Source organism: Temnothorax nylanderi, unplaced genomic scaffold, assembly GCF_030848795.1.
Source record: "Temnothorax nylanderi isolate EJ_2023f unplaced genomic scaffold, tnyl_v1.0 TNYL_tig0015_pilon, whole genome shotgun sequence".
Classification (NCBI taxonomy): domain Eukaryota; kingdom Metazoa; phylum Arthropoda; class Insecta; order Hymenoptera; family Formicidae; genus Temnothorax; species Temnothorax nylanderi.
The window spans coordinates 2039566-2059710 of record NW_027249077.1 but is presented as its reverse complement, the minus strand read 5'-3'; the positions used below and the strand labels follow the sequence as shown (position 1 = coordinate 2059710).

At 36.5% G+C, this 20145-nt stretch overlaps 2 protein-coding genes and 1 long non-coding RNA gene across 4 annotated transcripts; 1 reads left to right on the top strand and 2 right to left on the bottom strand.

Moving 5' to 3' along the window:
* Positions 1-248: 248 nt before the first annotated feature.
* Positions 249-1582, bottom strand: Cox5a (Cytochrome c oxidase subunit 5A). The gene is made up of 2 exons (XM_071698474.1): positions 1249-1582; positions 249-658 (listed from the first exon to the last, which is right to left on the bottom strand). The coding sequence occupies exons 1-2, from the start codon at positions 1460-1462 to the stop codon at positions 408-410; spliced, it is 465 nt and encodes a 154-aa protein (XP_071554575.1). The 5' UTR covers positions 1463-1582; the 3' UTR covers positions 249-407.
* Positions 1583-2176: 594 nt separating this feature from the next.
* On the bottom strand, positions 2177-19468 carry LOC139768359 (uncharacterized). Its single transcript, XR_011717340.1, has 3 exons — positions 18856-19468; positions 4291-10307; positions 2177-3511 (listed from the first exon to the last, which is right to left on the bottom strand). It is a non-coding gene; the product is annotated as an uncharacterized lncRNA (long non-coding RNA).
* On the top strand, positions 4811-13500 carry LOC139768352 (facilitated trehalose transporter Tret1-like). 2 transcript variants are annotated; one of them, XM_071698468.1, is made up of 2 exons: positions 4811-4951; positions 11222-13500. In XM_071698468.1, the coding sequence occupies exon 2, from the start codon at positions 11264-11266 to the stop codon at positions 12677-12679; it is 1416 nt and encodes a 471-aa protein (XP_071554569.1). In that variant the 5' UTR covers positions 4811-4951; positions 11222-11263; the 3' UTR covers positions 12680-13500. The 2 variants fall into 2 exon arrangements, with proteins under 2 accessions (XP_071554569.1, XP_071554566.1); XM_071698465.1 differs by lacking the exon at positions 4811-4951 and adding an exon at positions 10459-10678.
* Positions 19469-20145: the final 677 nt, after the last annotated feature.

Here is a 20145-nt window from a genome sequence, read left to right as displayed (position 1 = left end):
CCAACAGCCCTTAAAATAATACACAGGGATATCTTTAGAGAAGAGACATAAAGATATCCAAGCAATTTTAATTTTAAGTACAAATTGCAGTTTTTTTTCCTTCAGTGAAAAGTGTCGAAGGTGGTTACAATTCTGTCACAATTCTTATAAATTTTTATATATCTTTGTAATTAAATCTCTAATTAAAATTCTGGCGCGTCTTATGTAAAGTATTATAAATTGTTTTGATTTTTCATGAACAACAGACGTTAATATAATTGTGGTTGTTTATTCAACAATGCTGCTGACTACGCAGATACATGTTATAGTTTGGTTTTACTGACAAATTGTTCTCTTAACGTTTGCATCCGAGGCAGCAGCTAAGAATATATAAATACTAGAATTTATACAGTATAGTTTTTAGTTCATTACATATGATACACCGATTCATAGGCTAATTCTGGCTTGTCGTATCCTAGCTCTTCAGGCGTGCTAATACCCAGCTCGTTCAAAGTGGGCCTAATTTCTTGAAGAATGTAAGGATAGATTTTGTCGGCGTGTGGTCCACCTTTATCTTTTACACACTCTAGGAACCTTACAGCGAGCGCATAGTCATTTAACCTTCTGCAAGCTTTTAACGCTGCGCATATAACCTTTGGCTCTGGCACAAGATCCATACCTGAGCAAAATAAAAATAGTTATTTTTTTTATAATCGGTACACAGATATGTATTCATAATAGACCGGTATAAAAGAAAAAAATATTATCGTGATAGTCTTTGCAGCTATCTAAAATTAAAAATATTTGTATGATATAGATACAAATGAATATTTCATTTTTACTTCATAATTTAATAGATTATCAAACAATGTTCTGATTTTCCAGTGTAGTTTTTTTGGTCAATAAGTTGTCTCTTCTTTCTTTTCTTACATGTTTAAATAATTAACGACTAAAAAGTGAAACGCTTTTAGCAAAGTAAACGTCAGAAAGAAAATATCAGGAAAAGTTGTTTCTCAGGCACAACTTCGCAAGTTTTAACAGAATTTTAATAGAACTTTAATAGAAGCTACGATTTAAAAAGTGGTTCCAAAACACTGTAAACGTTTGTGTCAAACGCAAAACGCGATGCAATCAAAAGGAACGGACGCTTAATTCGTGACTTGTCGCGTTCTCCTCGCGGCGCAGGCGAACGGATATCACGGTCAGTTCGAGGTGTCGCGTTTCAATGGTCCAGGATGTTTAGGTCTCGAGGAGGCAATCAACGCTCACCGGCCAGATCGTTCATGGCCTTCCGGATCTCCCAGTGATCGATGTCGTTGCGGTTGAAGAAGTTCACGTATCGCTGATCGAACTCCTCGTCGGTCTCCTTGGGGCCGCCGTGGGCTGACCTGGTGCACTGGGTGCCGACGACGGCAGCCGAGCCCCGCGGCACCATCGCGCCGCGCGCCGCCGAGGCCACGCGTGTCGCTACGACGCGCAACATTTCTTTTCGCTGAGAATCCTCGCACGAGAAAACGCCTGTGAGAGAGCCGACCAGCCGACAGATTATCCGTCTGTTGCGTGTTGCGTAAACCGGCCACAGCGGAAGTCGACCGTCCAGATTAGTCGGATCGGCGCAGGCCGCAGACCGCGCAGGTCCGCCGAGATGACGCGATCTACTTCCGGCCGCGAGACGCGAGCCGCGTATTTTCGAATCCAATCTAGCTCTCGAATCCCGTGTCAAGACTACACATTTTGAAGATCGAGGATTACGAATTGAAAATTAGAATTTGATCAATCAGATATTTTAACTTTAAATCGTTTTGTTTTGATCAGTCGAATATTCTATAATCTCCAATTCGTAATTCCTAATCTTCAATGTGTAATTTGATACAGACTTTACTTTATGCAATATTGTCATTCGTATTTGATTATGCAAATGATAATTGTACAGAAATATGTTATTACGCGGCAATATAGATATATGATATTATTACATCGTAAATTATGTATTCTTATTTATGAAATCAAATATCTCTGTATAATAATAAATCATAAATATATATAATCTTGAATTGTAAAGTTAATTGTTTAGATATAATATTTATATCAGCGACCGAATATATATCAAATAAAATATCGGTACTTTTCAATTATCTCCGGATTCTCGGGAATTTCTGGGGGCCCCGAGGAAATTGATAATCATCATGAGAATGTCTTCAGAATCGATAATCTTTTAATAATATCTCCGATGCCGGAAATTAAAATTCAACTGATAAAATTGTTTAAGGCAAAATAACTAACTATATAATTCGTTGTCTATAATCTAATTTTTCTAAATGTTACAACAAAAAGTTAATAATTCTATATCGATGATTAATTCGACAGAATTGCTTATATAATTTCTAACTATTATAATACGCCATTCGTAATCTAATCTTTCTTTTCATACGTCAAGCAACAACATAATGATAATAATTATTGATAATCCCCTGTCCATGCCATAGTAACAAAATATTGATGGATATGACTCGACAAGTTAATTAAGTTAATTAAAGTTTATAATCAAGTCTGCCTCAGAATTATGTATAGGTACATATTATTTATTAGAAAAATTGCCAGAATTATAGAAAGTTGAAATAAATGTGAATCGAAGGTCTTGTAAATGTGATGTAAATGTATAATTTGCATTTTCTCTCTTTCTCAAAAGATGAATATACTAAAAAATTATACTTAAATTATCTGGCGACGCTTGACCCAAAAATGTTAAATCTGATAGCGGGAGGCATTTTTGACGTTGAATGCATTTACATCATGCATTAATTACTAATCAAAACATCGTGTATATAAATTATGCTTTAAGGATCATTTACATATGGGTTACAATCTGCAGTTATTACCTCCATAGATTTATTATCAAAATGCGTTCAATTCTAAAGTATTAAAATTTATTATGATCTTAGTGGACCTTAATTTCTCCTCCAAAATAACAGCTTACGATAGAAGAAATAAATCAATAATTTATGACAGCATTATCGATAATAGAAATTCGCACTACACTATAATTATCACGTCGCAATTGCCAAGTTACTACCTAACGATGTTTACAGGCAAGAAACTGAAAATGTTGGTCATCATTTGTCATGATGAAATTAAATACCAAGTCCGATGAGCGATCCGACGATACGTCAGCGTTGTTACATTCGTTAAATATTGATTTATCCATCACTTGAATAAAGACACTAAATGGACTTGCTCATTTTAAACACGTTTTATGCGATTTGCTCATGTTCTCAGCGATTGTTATCGATTTCGAAATCTGTATATCTGGGTTTCTCAATAAAAGATAAAACACGGATAATATGAAACCTATCAGTTATTTATCAGTTGTACCGGAATGGTATTCGAATTGTGAATCACTGTAACGGTAGAAAAAATACCAATCACTGAGAATTATTCTAGAAGAATCACTAGCATGCACTACGTTACCTGAAAGTGGTGTACAAATAAATTACGATCACATATATCCAGAAACTAACGTCATGCGAGTTCACTGAAAAAGAAAAAAGAAAGACAAGAATAGATCTTTCTCTTCCCTTTTGATCGGATCGAATATGCACCGTTAAGATTTTCGTAAAAGAATAAATTTCCTCGAGCGTGATTACAATTGTTCTACGTAAAAAAAAACGTGGATACATTTTATTCCACCTTTCCTGAGAATTCACGTAAGATTTATTATTTTTATATCCATAAATTTCTGTAACTGAATATCCGGCGAACTCTAGGAGACTTGTATTCCACTTCCGGTATTGTTTTTTGTTTTCTGCAAGTAGCCTTAATCGTAGTAGGACAGAAGAAATGTCACAATATAGAGTGGAATAGAAGAGAAAAATAGTTTCTTTTTCAACAAGTCTCGACTACTAATATAGATAATACATTGCAACATTGCAAAATAAGTTGATAGAAACGTCATTTATTTTCTAGGACTAAATTCTTCAAACCTGTGGTCCTAAAAACGAGACGCACTTTTTCTGACGACACGAAAAACGGAGCTACACTGTTCAATATTAGAAGAAGAAATTTAAACCAATATCTTGAGTTAAATAACATTTTGTTATTTTTAACTACCATGCATATATGTGCGTGTATCAAAATTTATTATTTTAACATATAAAACAGTATTATTTTAACTTTATTGGTTTAATTAAATTAACATCGTTTTAGTTAAATGAACGACATATTGAGTAAGAGCAGTGGTGACCAACAGGAATGATTAAAAATGACTTAAATTAAGTATAATTTGACACTACGAATTGAATAATGTGTATGTACTTTTATCTTTATTATTTCTGACGTTTCGCTACCACGTTCGGTGGTAGCACCAAAAAACTTGCGGTCCAGATGTACACAGAGGGAACGATTCCAGCATCCTTACACATTCGATAACGCGGCTTACTTATTATTTCGTCGTAAATCCCCAAGACGATGATCTCGCGTCATTTCTGTGCAATTATCGCGCGTCGAATGGAACGGGAAAGCCGGACCAAGCGGGGATCGCGAGAACATATGGACATTGCAATCTCGCGCCGGATTGATTACTCCGAACGAAACACGGAACCGAACGGAACCGAACAGGGATAATGCGAACAAGGAAATATACGATGGCACGGATGACCTGTCTCGTTTTGCGGATCCATTTGCGCGGTGTCGGCGCGCAAACAACCGCGCCGATTAAATCAAGATATACATATACGTATATCTCGGCGTTCGACATACTGCATGCGACTGATAAGAATTGAATTCTTGCCGGGGCCGATGATTACCGTCGCGGGTCTCCGCCGCATACTCCGCCGTACGCCACGACACGCGCTGGTCAGTACGACTCAGCTCGCGGTTTTAGGATAGCCAGCCGTTCCCTCTGTATACCCGCGACCACCCCGACGAGGGACCGTTGACTATCGAGGAGGTCTCGTACGACCAGAGGAAGGTCACGGTATGTAATCAACATTTTTTTTAATTAGTTCGCTAAATCACAGTTTCTCAGCCACGCGCCGATGACGACGACGCGACGTTCGTCCATCTCTCTTCCTTTGACGCATTTTCCTTTGTTTCTTTTCCTTCTTTTTCCTTTCGTATATAATATACTTGTTTTTGCTAGGAACGTGGAAAATGTAACATAGTGTAATTTTGGATTTTATCGCTCTGAAGAGCGATATACTATGTTTATCAGGCAATGTGTGATGACAATCTTATGATTAAAGATTACGTCTTATTATGAAAGCTATCAGTATTACCGTGATCCTGTAAGGGGTTTAATCGATATTAAAACCCTTTTTGGATGGATATAAAAATAATAAGGTACGTCGCATGGGTCTGTCGACTTTTAAAATAAATCGCGCGTATACCAATGCGAGTGACACTGCGCGCAAAAGGCGTTGCGAGCGTTTGTCGAGTAGCATGATAAAATAATGGTTGTTAAGAATGAGTTAAGCGCGTTGAATTTTCACGTACTTTCGCAAAACATGCTCGTCCGAATTCGAATTCGTCACGCGGTTTATATCTCCGTAATGCAACGCTGCGTATAGGTTCAAGTTCAAAATAATATATTTAAAACGTAGCGTTACCGCCGCGCGTTATCGATGCATGCTTATAAACTCTTCACGTCGTATGTCTTCTTCCTACTCTGCGAATTCCTTTAACGCGTAAATACTCGCATCGACGTCATTTTTAAGCCCACTTTAGTTTATCTATAATTTGTTACAATTTAAATTATAATTCTATTCATAACTTTGTGTAACGAAAAATAATTGGAGAGTCGAAATACACGCATATGTAAAATATATGCTAAAATATACACACATCGACGCACATGGCGTATAAAATTGCAAGTGAATGTATTATATTCTTAAATATGACATGATTCAGTTATAGATTATTCAAAAGTAGCCATCGTGAAAAATTGACGTATCGCAATTTAACATATTTATCTATTATTAATTCGCACACTCATTTCTACATTGCGCTATTCTACGTTTTCTGACATTTTTAGTTCAATGCACGGAATATATTAAAGAAAAATATATTGATAAATACATACAAATATGAGAGAGTCATATATGAAAATATACACTGAGAAAAAAAAATCGTTGATTCAAAGAAATATTATTTGATTCAACTAAATGCAGCGGTCACGGGCTGTCAAGCTAACATTTGTTAATTCAAAAAATATTATATAAAATAAAATAAAATATTTCTTGATATTACTCACGTATATTTGATTTAAATATATTAATATTTACATTAAACAAATCACTACAACTAAACGAGTTTAGTCAAATTAACAACATTTTTTTCTCAGTGTATGAATATACATTTAATTAATACACCATCGGGACATTTCGCAGCTCCGCGGTTAATATCCACACGTGCGACTTTGCATTGAATGCTTTCGCTTTTTGTGCAGTATCGCAATCATTAAATACGCAAGATAAGGAGGAAATCCATAAACCGGTGGTTGTTGCGTTCAGTTGTTGCGATTTATGCGTATGGTTTAATAAACTCGTGATTTCGCCAGCTTACTACAACGTTAACGCGAATCTGTATTTTCCGCGTCGATTTCCGCGAGCCGGCGCGGCGGCGCGGGCGTTTCGATGAACGAACGGAAAAACCCGACAAAACGAAAATTACGGATGGTACCTCCTCGGGTTGTTACATAAGAAACCACACGGATCGTTATATAAATCATTTTCGACGCGATCGACGAGTTCTAACATTGAAATATGCGTTGTTCGAGCAGGTGCGAAAAGAAGGTGCCGTTTAATTGCCATTTAATAAGCTTTCAGCAATCGCTGCGCTTAATTAGTACATTTGTTGATTAAATACATATTTGCGAGCACATATCTGTATGCTGTAATGCGAAAAGAATGTTAGATATTCAAAACGATGACAACATATCATAAATTAATCACATTTTCTATGTATGTTATATAGAAATACCTACTTCTTTTGAATATTATTCTTAATTAATTCTAGTAATTTTGTTTGTCCATTATTGTACCGTAATTGTACAGTCAGATTTAAAGATACAATTTAAATTTAGCAACTTTTCATAATATATAGCTTGAATATTTTTGGATATTTTCAACATACCACGGTATTGCACATCACTAACACATTTAGCATTTAGCAAGACAAGTGCAAGATAACGATAGTCGTGAATGCGTTCTAACGGATAAGCTTCGCAGAAATTCGCGTGTAAGCAAATCGAATTGCGGAATAGAAAACTCTCATTTCTTACATTATTTTGTTACGTTATTTTTTTATCTTATATGACGATATGTCATTTGATGATCTGGAATTAGTAGATCAAGTCTAAATAACATGTTTCGATTATTCACATCCTGTTTGATCGCAATCAGATTTCTAAGGTGGTATACCTTATCTGTTCGCACAGCTCGGATACAATATTTTTTCGCACATAAACACATTTTTGTGTTATAAATTCTTGAAACACAACATACACATATCACGGAGAATAATTATTTTTTTTCCAATCCGTACGACTCTATCGCGCGTTGATTATAGGCGAATATAGCCGGCAATTATGGCAATAAAGTTTGTTAATACACTCGCGGAATCGTGTTTAATCTCGTCGACACTTAAAACTTAACCCTTGGCACTCGACGCTATATCGCATTGTTATCACTGCGACGTGCGCTCACGCGATAACATTATGCAATAATTCGATGTGTTGGTGTTTATATTGAACATTTATAATGTTGCAAGAGCTTACATTGGCTCCTTAAAATACAAAGTCAGAAAAGCAACCAGGAATTGTTATTTTTGCTAAAACGATGCTGAATTGCATCTAGGATAGAATAAATAGGACACGGATGACACACATTTTCTTGATCAAATAAAAAAGAGAAAATATTTATCCAATTTCTACAATCGTCAAATAATGGAATAAAAATGTGGAGCGGATATTTCATATCACACTGATTTCTACGATATCTACGATAATTTAAGAAGCATAATGTCGTAGGGAAATATTGACATACCGCGATTATCGTGATAAAATAATCGGTAACTATGAAAAAATTCCATTCATTTGAAGTTGAACGTTCCCAGAAATTTAGCGCAAATATTGCATGAGTACGGAATACAAGACGTTCACTTTGGCTTCGCGTTGCAATTATACATAAAGTGTCAATTAGCATTATCCGATGATGCTTGAACTATTAAATGGCCTGTGAAACTGTAACATCGCGGAACAAGCAAGTCTGCGAGCCATGAAAGAGAAATTACTCGGGATTCGATGAAGATTAATCGTGTTACACTCGTACAAAAGGTGAAGGTTCACGATCTTAGATAACAAAATGACATGCGGGCTACATATATATGGAGAAACGAACTGTTTTACACACAATAAAACTACAATAAATCTTCATATTAATATCGCATTGTATAGTATTGTAGGTTATCAAAAGTAATACGTTCATTGATAATACGGACTGATAATCAGCAAATTACGTGTCGCATTACGAGAGTCTTTAATTCAAATCTTAATATTTCATTCCATTCTTGTATGAACAAGAGTATATTGTCGAACTTCTGACAGATTAACAGTAAAAGATGAATATCGTGATTAATTGACGTGCACTGAAAACGTCACGTTTTTTACATCACACATACTGTTTATGTAATCCATGTTGTTATCAGAATACCGGAGCGGAATTATATCTTGTTTTTCGTTATCGTTCACCATCTAAAACGTCATACAAACACGCGCGCGTGTTCGTAGATATTAATTTTTCTTTTTTTATGGCAGCTTCCGCGTAATTGGATGAGTTCTCTCTGACATTTTTATACTTTCTCCTCGATATTACAGACTTCAATGTCATTGATGGAAATTTATGATGCAATAAAAAACCGATTAGCGTTTCGTCGAAAAAAAGCGAAGAAAATAAGATTGACTTCTTGCGCATCGCTGTACTGATATGCGTATACATCAAACGTCAATTTCATTTAATAATAAATATAAACGATAAATATAAATCAGGCATCTTTAACTTCGAACGTTAAAATTCACGAAATGATGCAACTTGGCGCGTTTTTAAATACTTGTTATCTAACGTTTAAACTTTTATCTAAACAATTTTTTTTTCCATTAAGCATCACGCGACTGCTGTTCATTATTTTTTATGATCTTTTTCCGTACGTTTTTTCCTCAATGTGATATTACATAATGTTATACGTGATATTGTTCAATAAGCGATATGTGATCTTCTTTTGAGACTGTTACTCAATCATAATGTAAATAAGGCAAAAAATGCTAGTTTAAATTTCTAATAGATATAAATTTGTACAAATTTGAGTGTCCCTCTTTAAGTGACGTATAATAAAATACAACAATTTACGCCTGTTTCGCTGTTCACAAGAATATTCACTTATTGTTAGCATATATTATCAATTATCTATATTTATCTATATATATGCTTATCAAATGTTTTCAATGCTCAAGTTGAACAAGTATATATAGATATGCGAAGGTCGGAATTTATACTTAAAATTTTGTATAACACTAAATGCGGTGAAATAAGATTAATGATATTTTTAAGATATAATCGAACGATTTGTAAACCGCGATAATCTTCAATATGAAACCAAGTTATCTGCGTATTAAAATAGGAAGGTCACAATGATATAATTTGTAATACGCGACTTTTTTAAATTTTAAAAATCTAGAGATCTCGAATCATTCATGTATTAATTATTACTGAACATTTTGCTCACATAATTAAGTTGAATCTTTCTTAATTATAGATAAAAATAATATTTTGAGCAATCGTTAACTTTGCCTCGATATTTCCTACAATATCACAAAAAAATCATAAAAACAAAATGAAATCTTGAATCTTTCGCAAGAAAAAAAATGTCGATTTCGTAAAAGTTTGCAGCTCGCGTGAAACAAACTTAGTTTTGTCCTTTAATCTTTTTCACTCATTGTCAGATTATCGCAGCTGCCTTTGAAATCATGTGGATCATTGCCATGAACATTCTGTACTACATAAATAAAAAATTGAAAATAAAATGTATAAATAAACAGCAAGATGGCACATATTTGAAAACAATTTTTGTTTATACAAATGAGGTATTCCCAATCTTACTCCTGACGTGAGAATCGCAATTCTTCGCGGAAAAATTGAAGATGTATAAAAAAAGAATAAACAATGTCGGTATTATTTACATTTTCGTGGTGCGCAATTAATTGTTACCTTCGCCGGTAGATGTCAAGTGCGATTCCGAATGTTTTGTTGTGGATTTTAGCTGGCATTCTTCAGCACTTTCTGCAATTGAAAGGAGATAGATATATGTTTGGCTGTTGAGACGAGAGAGAAAGAGCGTGAGATTGAGGTGCAAAAGGTGCAAGTGAACCAACAAATGCTCCGTTTCTTGTATTGTACCGCGTCGTCTGCGCCTCGTCATTTCGTCAAATCGTCATCAGAGATAACGTGGTGTAGTGCGTCGCATGCAGTCGCGTGTGTCTGTAACCGTATCCATAAGAACTGTCATACGAGCTGGTATCTGGAATGTCAAAGTGTCAAGCCGATATAGGACTGTTACATTTCTTTGCTAAATTAGAGTAGATTAAAAGGATTTCATAATGGTAACGGATTTTGTGTGGGAAGCCGAAAATGCGGCAGCAACATGCTCGACCGTACGTATATCCCTGTGTCCTTCAACATATTCCTTCGTCCCCGCTTTGTCTATATTTAACGAACATTCCTGACCGAAATGCTGATGAAATGATGCGATGAAATAATATATAATATAACAAATTTTTTAGATTCTTATTTTCTCTTTCATTAATTTGTATTATAATTTTATTTTTGAAGCTTAAATAGAAGATAGAAATAATCGTCATAATTATAAGAAAATGAAAAAAAGGAAAGATTTTAATATATAGGGCAATGTTAAACAATAATTCCTGTCAGGTTTTTTTGAAGTAAATAAATGTCATTCTCTTGAATAGAAGCTATATTGACTACAGAATATTCTATATAAATTGATTACGTAGTTTATATGAAAAATAGCAGTTGTATTCAAGATACAAATTGTTTTTCAAAATTGCCTTATATTCCAATCCAAATTGTTAAAGTTTTATGTTTATGTTTCGTAAGAGAGAGATTCGATGAAAAATTATAATTCAATATTGTATATATATATATATATATAATTCAAATTAATATTTCTTTTCCAGACCGACGAGAGTACACCACTTTTGTCAGCAAGTGGTCAAGCCATGACCGAGAAGATTAGTATCTCGCAACAGACCTTGGTCTCTAATAATGGCCAGCTTGGTAAAGCTAAGAAGTTGCCACAATACATGGCAGGCATAGCAGCGACGCTCGGCGCTCTCGCTTGTGGCATGGTGCTCGGCTGGTCATCGCCTGCCGGTGAAAATGGGGTGAACCTAGTACGCGATTATCATATACCAATTAGCCCGGCCGAATTCTCCTGGGTAGGATCACTCACCACTCTTGGAGCGGGTGCGATATGCATTCCTATTGGCATGCTAGCGGACTTAATCGGGAGGAAGACTGCCATGCTGCTCATGGTAGTTCCCTTCACCGCTGGTTGGCTACTTATCATCTTCTCGAAATCGGTACTCATGTTCTATTTTGGTAGATTCATTACCGGCGTCAGTGGTGGAGCCTTTTGCGTAGCTGCCCCGCTATATACGGCAGAGATATCCGAGAGTGAGATTCGCGGCGAGCTCGGCTCTTACTTCCAATTGATGCTCACCATAGGTATCCTGATCTCATACGTCCTTGGGGACGTTATCGATAATATGTGGACTCTGTCGGTTATCTCCGCGGTTATGCCACTGATCTTCTTCGGAGCGTTCTTTTTCATGCCAGAGACTCCAGTGTACTATCTGAAGAAAGGTAATGAGGAAGCCGCCAGGAAGAGTTTGATCAGACTTCGTGGCAATCAATATAATGTTGAAGCCGAGTTGCAGGCGCATCGTGAGGCGCTTGAAGAAACCAAGCGGAGCGGTGCGTCGTTCGCAGTTTTGATCAAATCCCCGGCCGCGAAGAAAGGCTTTATAATCGCTTACGGATTGATGCTCTTCCAACAAATGAGCGGAGTAAACTCCATCATCTTTTATTCTTCGGACATCTTTACCAAAGCCGGAAGCACCATGAAGCCCAGTACAGCTAGTATCGTCGTAGGAGCGGTGCAAGTAGTATCGGTGTTCCTTGGTACTCTTGTCATCGATAAACTGGGCAGGAGGATTTTACTGATGGCATCGATCGTAGTGATGTTCCTAATGACTCTGCTCCTCGGAGTTTACTTTTATTGTATTACATATACCACTGCCTTCGATGATATCAAGTGGTTCGCGCTCATTCCGCTCTGCGTCTTTCTCATACTATTTTCTTTCGGCTTTGGACCAATCCCGTGGATGATGATGCCGGAAATCTTTGCGCCGGAGGTGAAGGGAGTCGCTGGGAGCAGCGCCTGTCTATTCAACTGGCTTATGGCTTTTATAGTCACCAAATTTTACTCTGATATGACCGCCGCCCTGAGCTCCTACGGTACTTTCTGGATATTCTCTTTATTCTGCGCCATCGGCATTTTATTTGTTTACTTCTTGGTTCCGGAGACCAAGGGCAAGTCGCTGGATCAAATACAAAGAGAGTTGAATCGTTGAGACCAGAAATCGACCAAGAATTGATCAGAGACTCTTTTGACTGCCAGAAGAATACAAATTGTACTTATTGATGTACATTTTATAGTTGTACATATAATAACTTGCAGTGTATAAATAAAGCAACACATTTTATAAATTGAATACATTGTATCGAGCTCGTATCACAGCACAGCATGTAGGTATTCTATATTCGAGAATGATCGTAATATTATTCAATGTCCACATTGTCATTTTATTATATCATAATGCTATCCTCTTAACCCTCACCCGGAGGATTTACCAACTGAAATTTAAACAAAATATATTTTATCTTAATAAGTAAATAATGATCAAAGAGAATATATTTTCTCTTTTTTCTGAAATTATGTTGAGCAATAGTATCACGTGCTGAAGGAAACACTTTAGAAATGTGACAAAATTGAAATTAACGTAAAATAGTATTCAACATCTACATTGTTGTCTTATATCATAGCTCTAAGAAACGAAAATTTTAAGATGATTCGCAAATATTGCTAGTCGATCTGCCCTTTAAGATCCAAAGAAGCATCAGCGTCTTAATGATATGGCAATTATATTATATTATATTTTAAGACTGACTCTTTGGTAAACTTGTATAAAGTTTCTATCGATTATTAACTATTTTTTAAGCTAGCATTATTATTATATGTATTTATGTTTGATATTTGTTTGCCCACTACAAATAAATCATTGTTGACCATCCAACATAAATTCGCATCTTCGACAAAATATAGGTGACTCAATATCTATTGTAATCCTGCATGTGATTTCCCCGCATCTCAATAAAAGTTGTTTTTAATTTCTTCTTAGTTTTTAATTTATCCTATTTTTTTTTATCATAATTCAATCTTTTATGCGTTAGTCCTCGTTTTCTCCCACAGAGGTCTACACTTTCCAGTCTTAACAAATATTAATTTCTATGAACAATCCTATCTAAAAAAGGGTATAGTAAATAATATAAAAAGAAAGATTTCTACAGGTAAAAGTTAAGATAAGCATGATATACAATATAGATTAGGTCGAAAACTTGGACTTTGCTATCTAGCTCTTTCTAATATATATTTTGTCGATACATTTTCATTAGCATTTAAGGATATTTTATTTCTTGCATTCTGAATCCACTATGTTAAATCTTTTATGTTTTAACATATTTGTATTAAACGACTCCAGAAATTCTGTAATAAATCTTTTTAATAAACGCATTTTATTAGATTTGGAAAATATTTTAGTCTTTACATTAGTTATTTTGAATTTTCATATTTTGATCTCGTGTTCGTATTCAGCCAAAGATCTCTAAAAATAATGAAACTAGATATATTCCTCTTTTATATATTCCTCTTCTAAAAAGAAATCAGACGTGAAAGGATTAAATAGTGAAATACAAGATTTGTCCAATTTTTATTTGTCCTGCTGTGAAATTATGTTAAATATTGTCCAATTTCTCTACCATCATATTTTGTTTATTAACTCTAGATCTTTATCACAAAATTTTACCGATATCGTTGCATATGTTAAATTTTATCGCCGACAATGTTTGTAGTAGACTCTTTGCATAATCTGCTCTCGACTCTCGACACGGATTTGGCTATGCAAATATAGACTGACTAAATATGTTAAATATCAATTGTCAAGTATTAAACATTAGAGCTTCTTGGAACACGAGTAAACCTAATATATCCGGACATCGCATTCTTTCGAAAACGCGGTGAGCTTTTATTTGGAAAAAAAATGAAAGCATTTTACACTAATACCATATCGAGAATACAATTTTGAGAATAAAATCGCAAGGAAATATTTATATTTAGCCAATTAAGTAATAGATTGTTACTTTGATCACAGACTTCGATCGAGAGATAATAAGTTGTCGATAAGGTAATTATTGATTATCTTTTCATATATCACATTCGTGGAATTAAATAACGACGGGTATTGTTTTCTATACTTGGATGTAATGTAAAGCAACTGGAGATCGTAGGACGTAAACGAGCAAATTAAGTAATTACAAATTAAATAAAATGTGATTTAATTATTATCAATTTAACTGTCGGAACGTTTCAAACTACACGGAATTTTTATCAGCCGACAAATAATATAAAAGAAGTTAAGACATAAATAAGAAAATATAAATAAGTAAAGATAAAATTGAATTAGTCACATGATAAAAGAAAAAAAAATTAATATCAAAATACTATAAAATAGGGAGACCAAATGGGACGTAATATTACATGATATCTAAAATCAGTGTTTTTCCAGTGCTCATCACGGCGATATTGCAATTTAAAGTGTCTCACGCATCGTACATGTGATACGCTGGTAACGGACGCCAAGTGGGTGCACCTACGCATACGAACGTGTTCCAAAAAGAGAATATTAATATTTTTGGCTGCATTATGTGTGCACGCTTTCTGGATTTAAAAGAAATAAACACATATAGCTAGGGATTCGCAAAAAGAAAAAGAGGTGAGGAAAGAAAGAGAAAAATATATAAAGACAAACAGATCAGTCTAAGAGAAACGATTGTGTGTGTGTGTGTGTGTGTGTGTGTGTGTGTGTGTGTATGCATATAATGCATACTTGCACGCGATATATTTTTGGGGCATTTACTTCAACCCTATATCCCCAGGTAGCAAGCTAACGTTGTTTGACGTCATTTTAACGTCAAAATTACGACAGATAACGTCAGCTTGCTACTTGAGTTACCATATGGCTGACGTATTGAGTGAAATCGACTATTAATGAGAGATGATACATTTTAGATGGCATACTTATATAATTACTGTCATTTGCATCTGTACGTGCGTGGTGTTTCTGCAGTATCGCAAAACCACTGGTTTATAAATATGCAAATTGATTTTTAAGTATCTATACCTGTCAATTTCTTGAATTGTATTATTGTTTCATTGATAGCCATCTTTATTACGGTGATAATAGAAACGTGCATTACAAATTCTCTTGCGTCAAAAGAAAAAAAGGAGGAGAAAGAGAATTAGATGGTCAATAAATTAATTTATCAGAATTTTTCTGACAGAAAATAAAAAGAAGTTAAGAAGGCTGAGAAAAGAAGTTTCACGTTCATTTCATTGTAAGTATCCATTGAAGAGTGCAACCTTGATGTAGATAGAATGTCCTTCGCCTCAAATTAATTGATAAGCTGATTAAAATGTATCTATACTTGTCAACTTCTTGAATTGTATTATTGTTTCATCGATAGCCATACGGTGATAATAGAAACGCGCATTACAAATTCTCTTGCGTCAAAAGAAAAAAAGGAGGAGAAAGAGAATTAGATGGTTAATAAATTAATTTCTCAGAATGTTTTCTGACAGAAAATAAAAAGAAATTAGAAAGAAGGCTGAGAAAAGAAGTTTCACGTTCATTTCATTGTAAGTATCAATTGAAGAGTGCAACCTTAATGTAGACAGGATGTCCTTCGCGTCAAATTAATTGATAAGCTCATTAAAAATGTATATCTCGCATGCGAAAACGTCGAATGCGGAAATTTCCAACGCTGCAATGGTCGCGAAAAAATTTTTACGGAAGGCGTAATATTCCTATCCGGCACGACCATCGACCTTTCAACGTGATGATCACGGTATTCTGAAGTGGAAACCAATTGATCATTCCTTTCTCACGTGAGACGACGATAGGAAGATACGTAACAGGAAGATAGCAGAGAAAAAGCGATCGGAATTTTACCGCATCAATCGCGATGGAAAAAAAGAAACTAATTACATCTAATTATTAACTAGCAATCCAAAGGATTCGGCCATGTTGACGACACGGAAAAAAACACGGATTTCTCGAGAGCGTTCAAATTTAATTGTGTGATAGAAAAGAACGTTAAATCGCAATTTAAATTTAGACATATATAATAAATAAAGCTGGAGAGAATTTTCCTCAAAATATGATAAATTTTATCATTTCCAATTATTGTTAACACGTATTAATTTAGAAAAATGTTCAAAGATGAACCTACTTGCTGAACGAAATCATTACGAACCGCAAACATATATTTTCTTCGTTTTAGTTCTCTTGTTTTTTCTTTTTTATGTATATTATCTATAGTTACGATCTACGCGCTATCACACCCATTATTTTTTCTGAGTTCACGGTAGACTTTGCCAATATTAAAAAATTAAATTATTAATTCAAATATATTATATATATTTTTTTAACAAAACAATTCATCAAAATTTTCTATTTTAACTACATAAAACTAGTAATAAATATTATATAGACTTTTGCATAAGATTTCAGATATGTAGTTTACATTTAAAAGAAAAGCTCTCGCGTAATTTTATATTCCGTAACAGAAGCATTGCCCGCGAGTAATGTGATCATACAGTTACGTAAAATATTTAATAAATTCTTGTAACTGCGCATTTTAAAAGGTTAATTAGAGTCAAAAGTTTCAACACTGAAAATATCAAAGTCACGATAGTCTCAAGCGATTAAAGTTAGCGAGTAGAGTTCGCGCTCTCGGAGCCATAATTGTGCGTGCACGTGTAGACATATCGATCGCTCCATTAATTTTCACAGCTCATTTGACGTTTTTATTATACGACTAATTTTATCTTTTTGTTTATTAAGCTTATATTGCAAATATTGTATAAATTTCCGCTTGTAATCTGCCCTCATATATCTCACGCAATTATTGTTTGTAAAAAACTTAAAGTATAAAAGTCAAATTTTATATCACAAACACTGTATCAATCTAGATAGCAGATAGGAAACGCGCAATAGCGGAATATCTATATGTAAGAAAGGGTTCAATCTCTCTCAGATATATACATATACGATGCATATTGTTGGATCGTTAAATCAATGTCGGATTCGTCTCTGAAATTACTATTGCTAATTATAAGTTACCACCTACGATCGATTGTATAAGCCGGCTTAGTTATATGTATATATTTCACGTAACTCGTACAGCACAGAATATTCCAGCAACATTCGAATACACCAGCTATAATGTGAGAACGTTGTTGCAATATTGTTCTAGAATATTCTGCGTTATGTGGGAACATCTTATTCGTGCTTCGTAACAAAAACGGCGCAATCGCGTTCGATCGCGTGTTGCATCCGTAAAGCACGAGTCACGCTATATTTGCAGGCGGCCGGCAAAGAAAATTGGCGAGCCAACGAATTCTCCCGTATAATATAGAATAGAATATTCGTCGCAACGTCAGTACAGCTCTAACGTTCCAATATTGCTAAAATAGTTTATGTGTGCTACATGATGGGCGCATTTATACTATCCACCTAACGTAGGGGTTCTCAACCTTTTTTTATCAAGAAGATATTAAAATTTTTAATAATAGGTGAAACGGGAGCGTTATGATATACAATCAATTAGAGAGAAAAATGCCGATTTACCGAGTTTACTGAATTTACGAAAAAGTACACAATATTCATACAATATATTATTATTAAGCTATACCAAGATCCCGGACCGTAAATGGCGTTTTTCTCTCAAATTAAAATTTTTGTAATGACTGGAGAGCCGACTAAGTTTTATTCAACAAAATATGTTCAGTTTAAAATTCTTTTATATTATAACATTGCAATTTCGGATCTGATTCGTTGGGAAAAGGAGGGGGAAGATTTTTAATCTACTCTGTGTCATCGATTATAGATAGATACCGAATGATGTAATATGAAAGATATAGGCATGGATGAGTTTATAGTAGCAGTCCGTCTCTCATTTCATTCTTGGAGGAATAATTGAAACGCGGGACAAAAAAAAAGCAAAACAAAAGCGGAGTAAATGAATGCAAGCGCAGCTTCTCGTTACACAGGAAGTGAGGGAGTATATTGTTCACGGTATATCCAAGTTCCGGACAACGGAAAGGAATACAAATCTGTATTAAAGGAATAAAATTTTTTTATCGTCTTTCATAATACGTAAATAGCGATAGAGTCAATATAGGCGATTTAAACGTTAATATTATGCATGTACCGGGATCGTGTCGATACCGATTCCGATTGTTAATCGTTACTTCGCCTCGCTAATCGTCGGTGCGCGTTCGATAACGTCGGAGGAAATAATATCAATATCAATTACACGGTATATCGTCCCGTCGGTCCAGCGCAGAACCCTTGTCGACGGTTGCCGTACTGATAGACTGATAGTATACTTATACCAGACTTATACTTACGGGCAACTTACGGCATGAATCGAGTTGCACGCTATACGTGGAAAAGGGGAGAAAGAAGACGTCGATGCCGACGCGACGGTGACCACGGAGAGGAAACGAGGAGCTCGCGTGGTTCTCGTCAGCCAATCGCGCTCGAGGATTGTGGTCCGACACGAGCACGCTGGGTGGGGGGTGCGGCCAGCTGGTCTCGTGGCGCGGTGGCGCGGTGGCGCGGCGACTGCGGCGAGGGTGCGATGCGGCGCGCGGCGCGGGCGGCGGTGTGGTGTGTGGTACTGTGGTGCGGTGTGCGGTGTGCTGTCGTTGTCACCGCTCGGCTGCGTGATCAGCGTGATTCGTCTCTCCGAGTTCTCAAGTCGGGGGCGAGCCGCGAGCCCGTAAGTTTCCACTTTGTATCGCGTCCATCTCATTAGCGCGTGAATACGCGGTGATAAGGGCTCGTGCCGGACTTTTGACGCGGTCTCGATCGGGGACCGAGCGACCGGGGTTCGTCGGACTTGGCGCGGGAACGCGCGCGGCCGATGAAAGGGAGTGAGAAGGCACTCGGTGGGAGAGGGAGGGGCGAGAGAGATACGCGCCGCGGCCGCTGCAGTTTCCTGCCAGTTTCCGATCGGCGTTGCTCCGTATAAGCGCGCCTCGTCTCGTCCGTCCAGCATCGTGAGAGCATCGCGCGGCGTTGAAACGTTCGATCGAAGCGGCAATCGCGGATCGTCACCTCGTCGTCTCTCGCATATATCCCATCCCGGAGCGTCGTATTTCTCGGCTCTCTTCCGCCCACGAAAGACACGAGCGGAGCGAATTGTGGAGAGCGGACGGCCTCCCGGTTCTCATCTTCTCGCCCGGCTATATCGCGGGCGACCTGTCGTCTCTCTCCGAGCTCTCACCTCTCAGTTGACAGCCAGGTGCGCGTGCACTCGCAGACTACGCCGACTACGTCGACAAGATGAACTACGGGGACATGTCGAACGTTGATCCTGCCAGGTACGTCATGGGACTTTCCCGTAGCTAACGTAGCTGTTCTAATATGTTCGGTGTTCCGTTCGCCTACGAATCTCGTTCCCCTTGGGCGAGAGCCGCATTCCGCGGGGAGCGCACGTTTCTGCTCCGAGTATACGCTACCGCGGACACCGCACACGGGCGTACCGGTCGAAAATTTCGTTTTCGCTCGTACGAACGTTTCCGTACACGCGATCGGTCACCCGAGAGGTTGATTGGCCAACTTTGGAGCAATATGGTCGGGCGAGCTAAATGAAATCGCGCTAGAACGTTGCAACATAATACCGGCCGCGTATA

Coding starts and splice junctions, on each gene's coding strand:
- LOC139768352 (XM_071698465.1), top strand. CDS start 10,625: ATGGTAACGGATTTTGTGTGGGAAGCCGAAAATGCGGCAGCAACATGC. Junction 10,679..11,221: donor CGGCAGCAACATGCTCGACC/GTACGTATATCC, acceptor TTTCTTTTCCAG/ACCGACGAGAGTACACCACT.
- Cox5a (XM_071698474.1), bottom strand. CDS start 1,462: ATGTTGCGCGTCGTAGCGACACGCGTGGCCTCGGCGGCGCGCGGCGCG. Junction 659..1,248: donor GGCCATGAACGATCTGGCCG/GTGAGCGTTGAT, acceptor TATTTTGCTCAG/GTATGGATCTTGTGCCAGAG.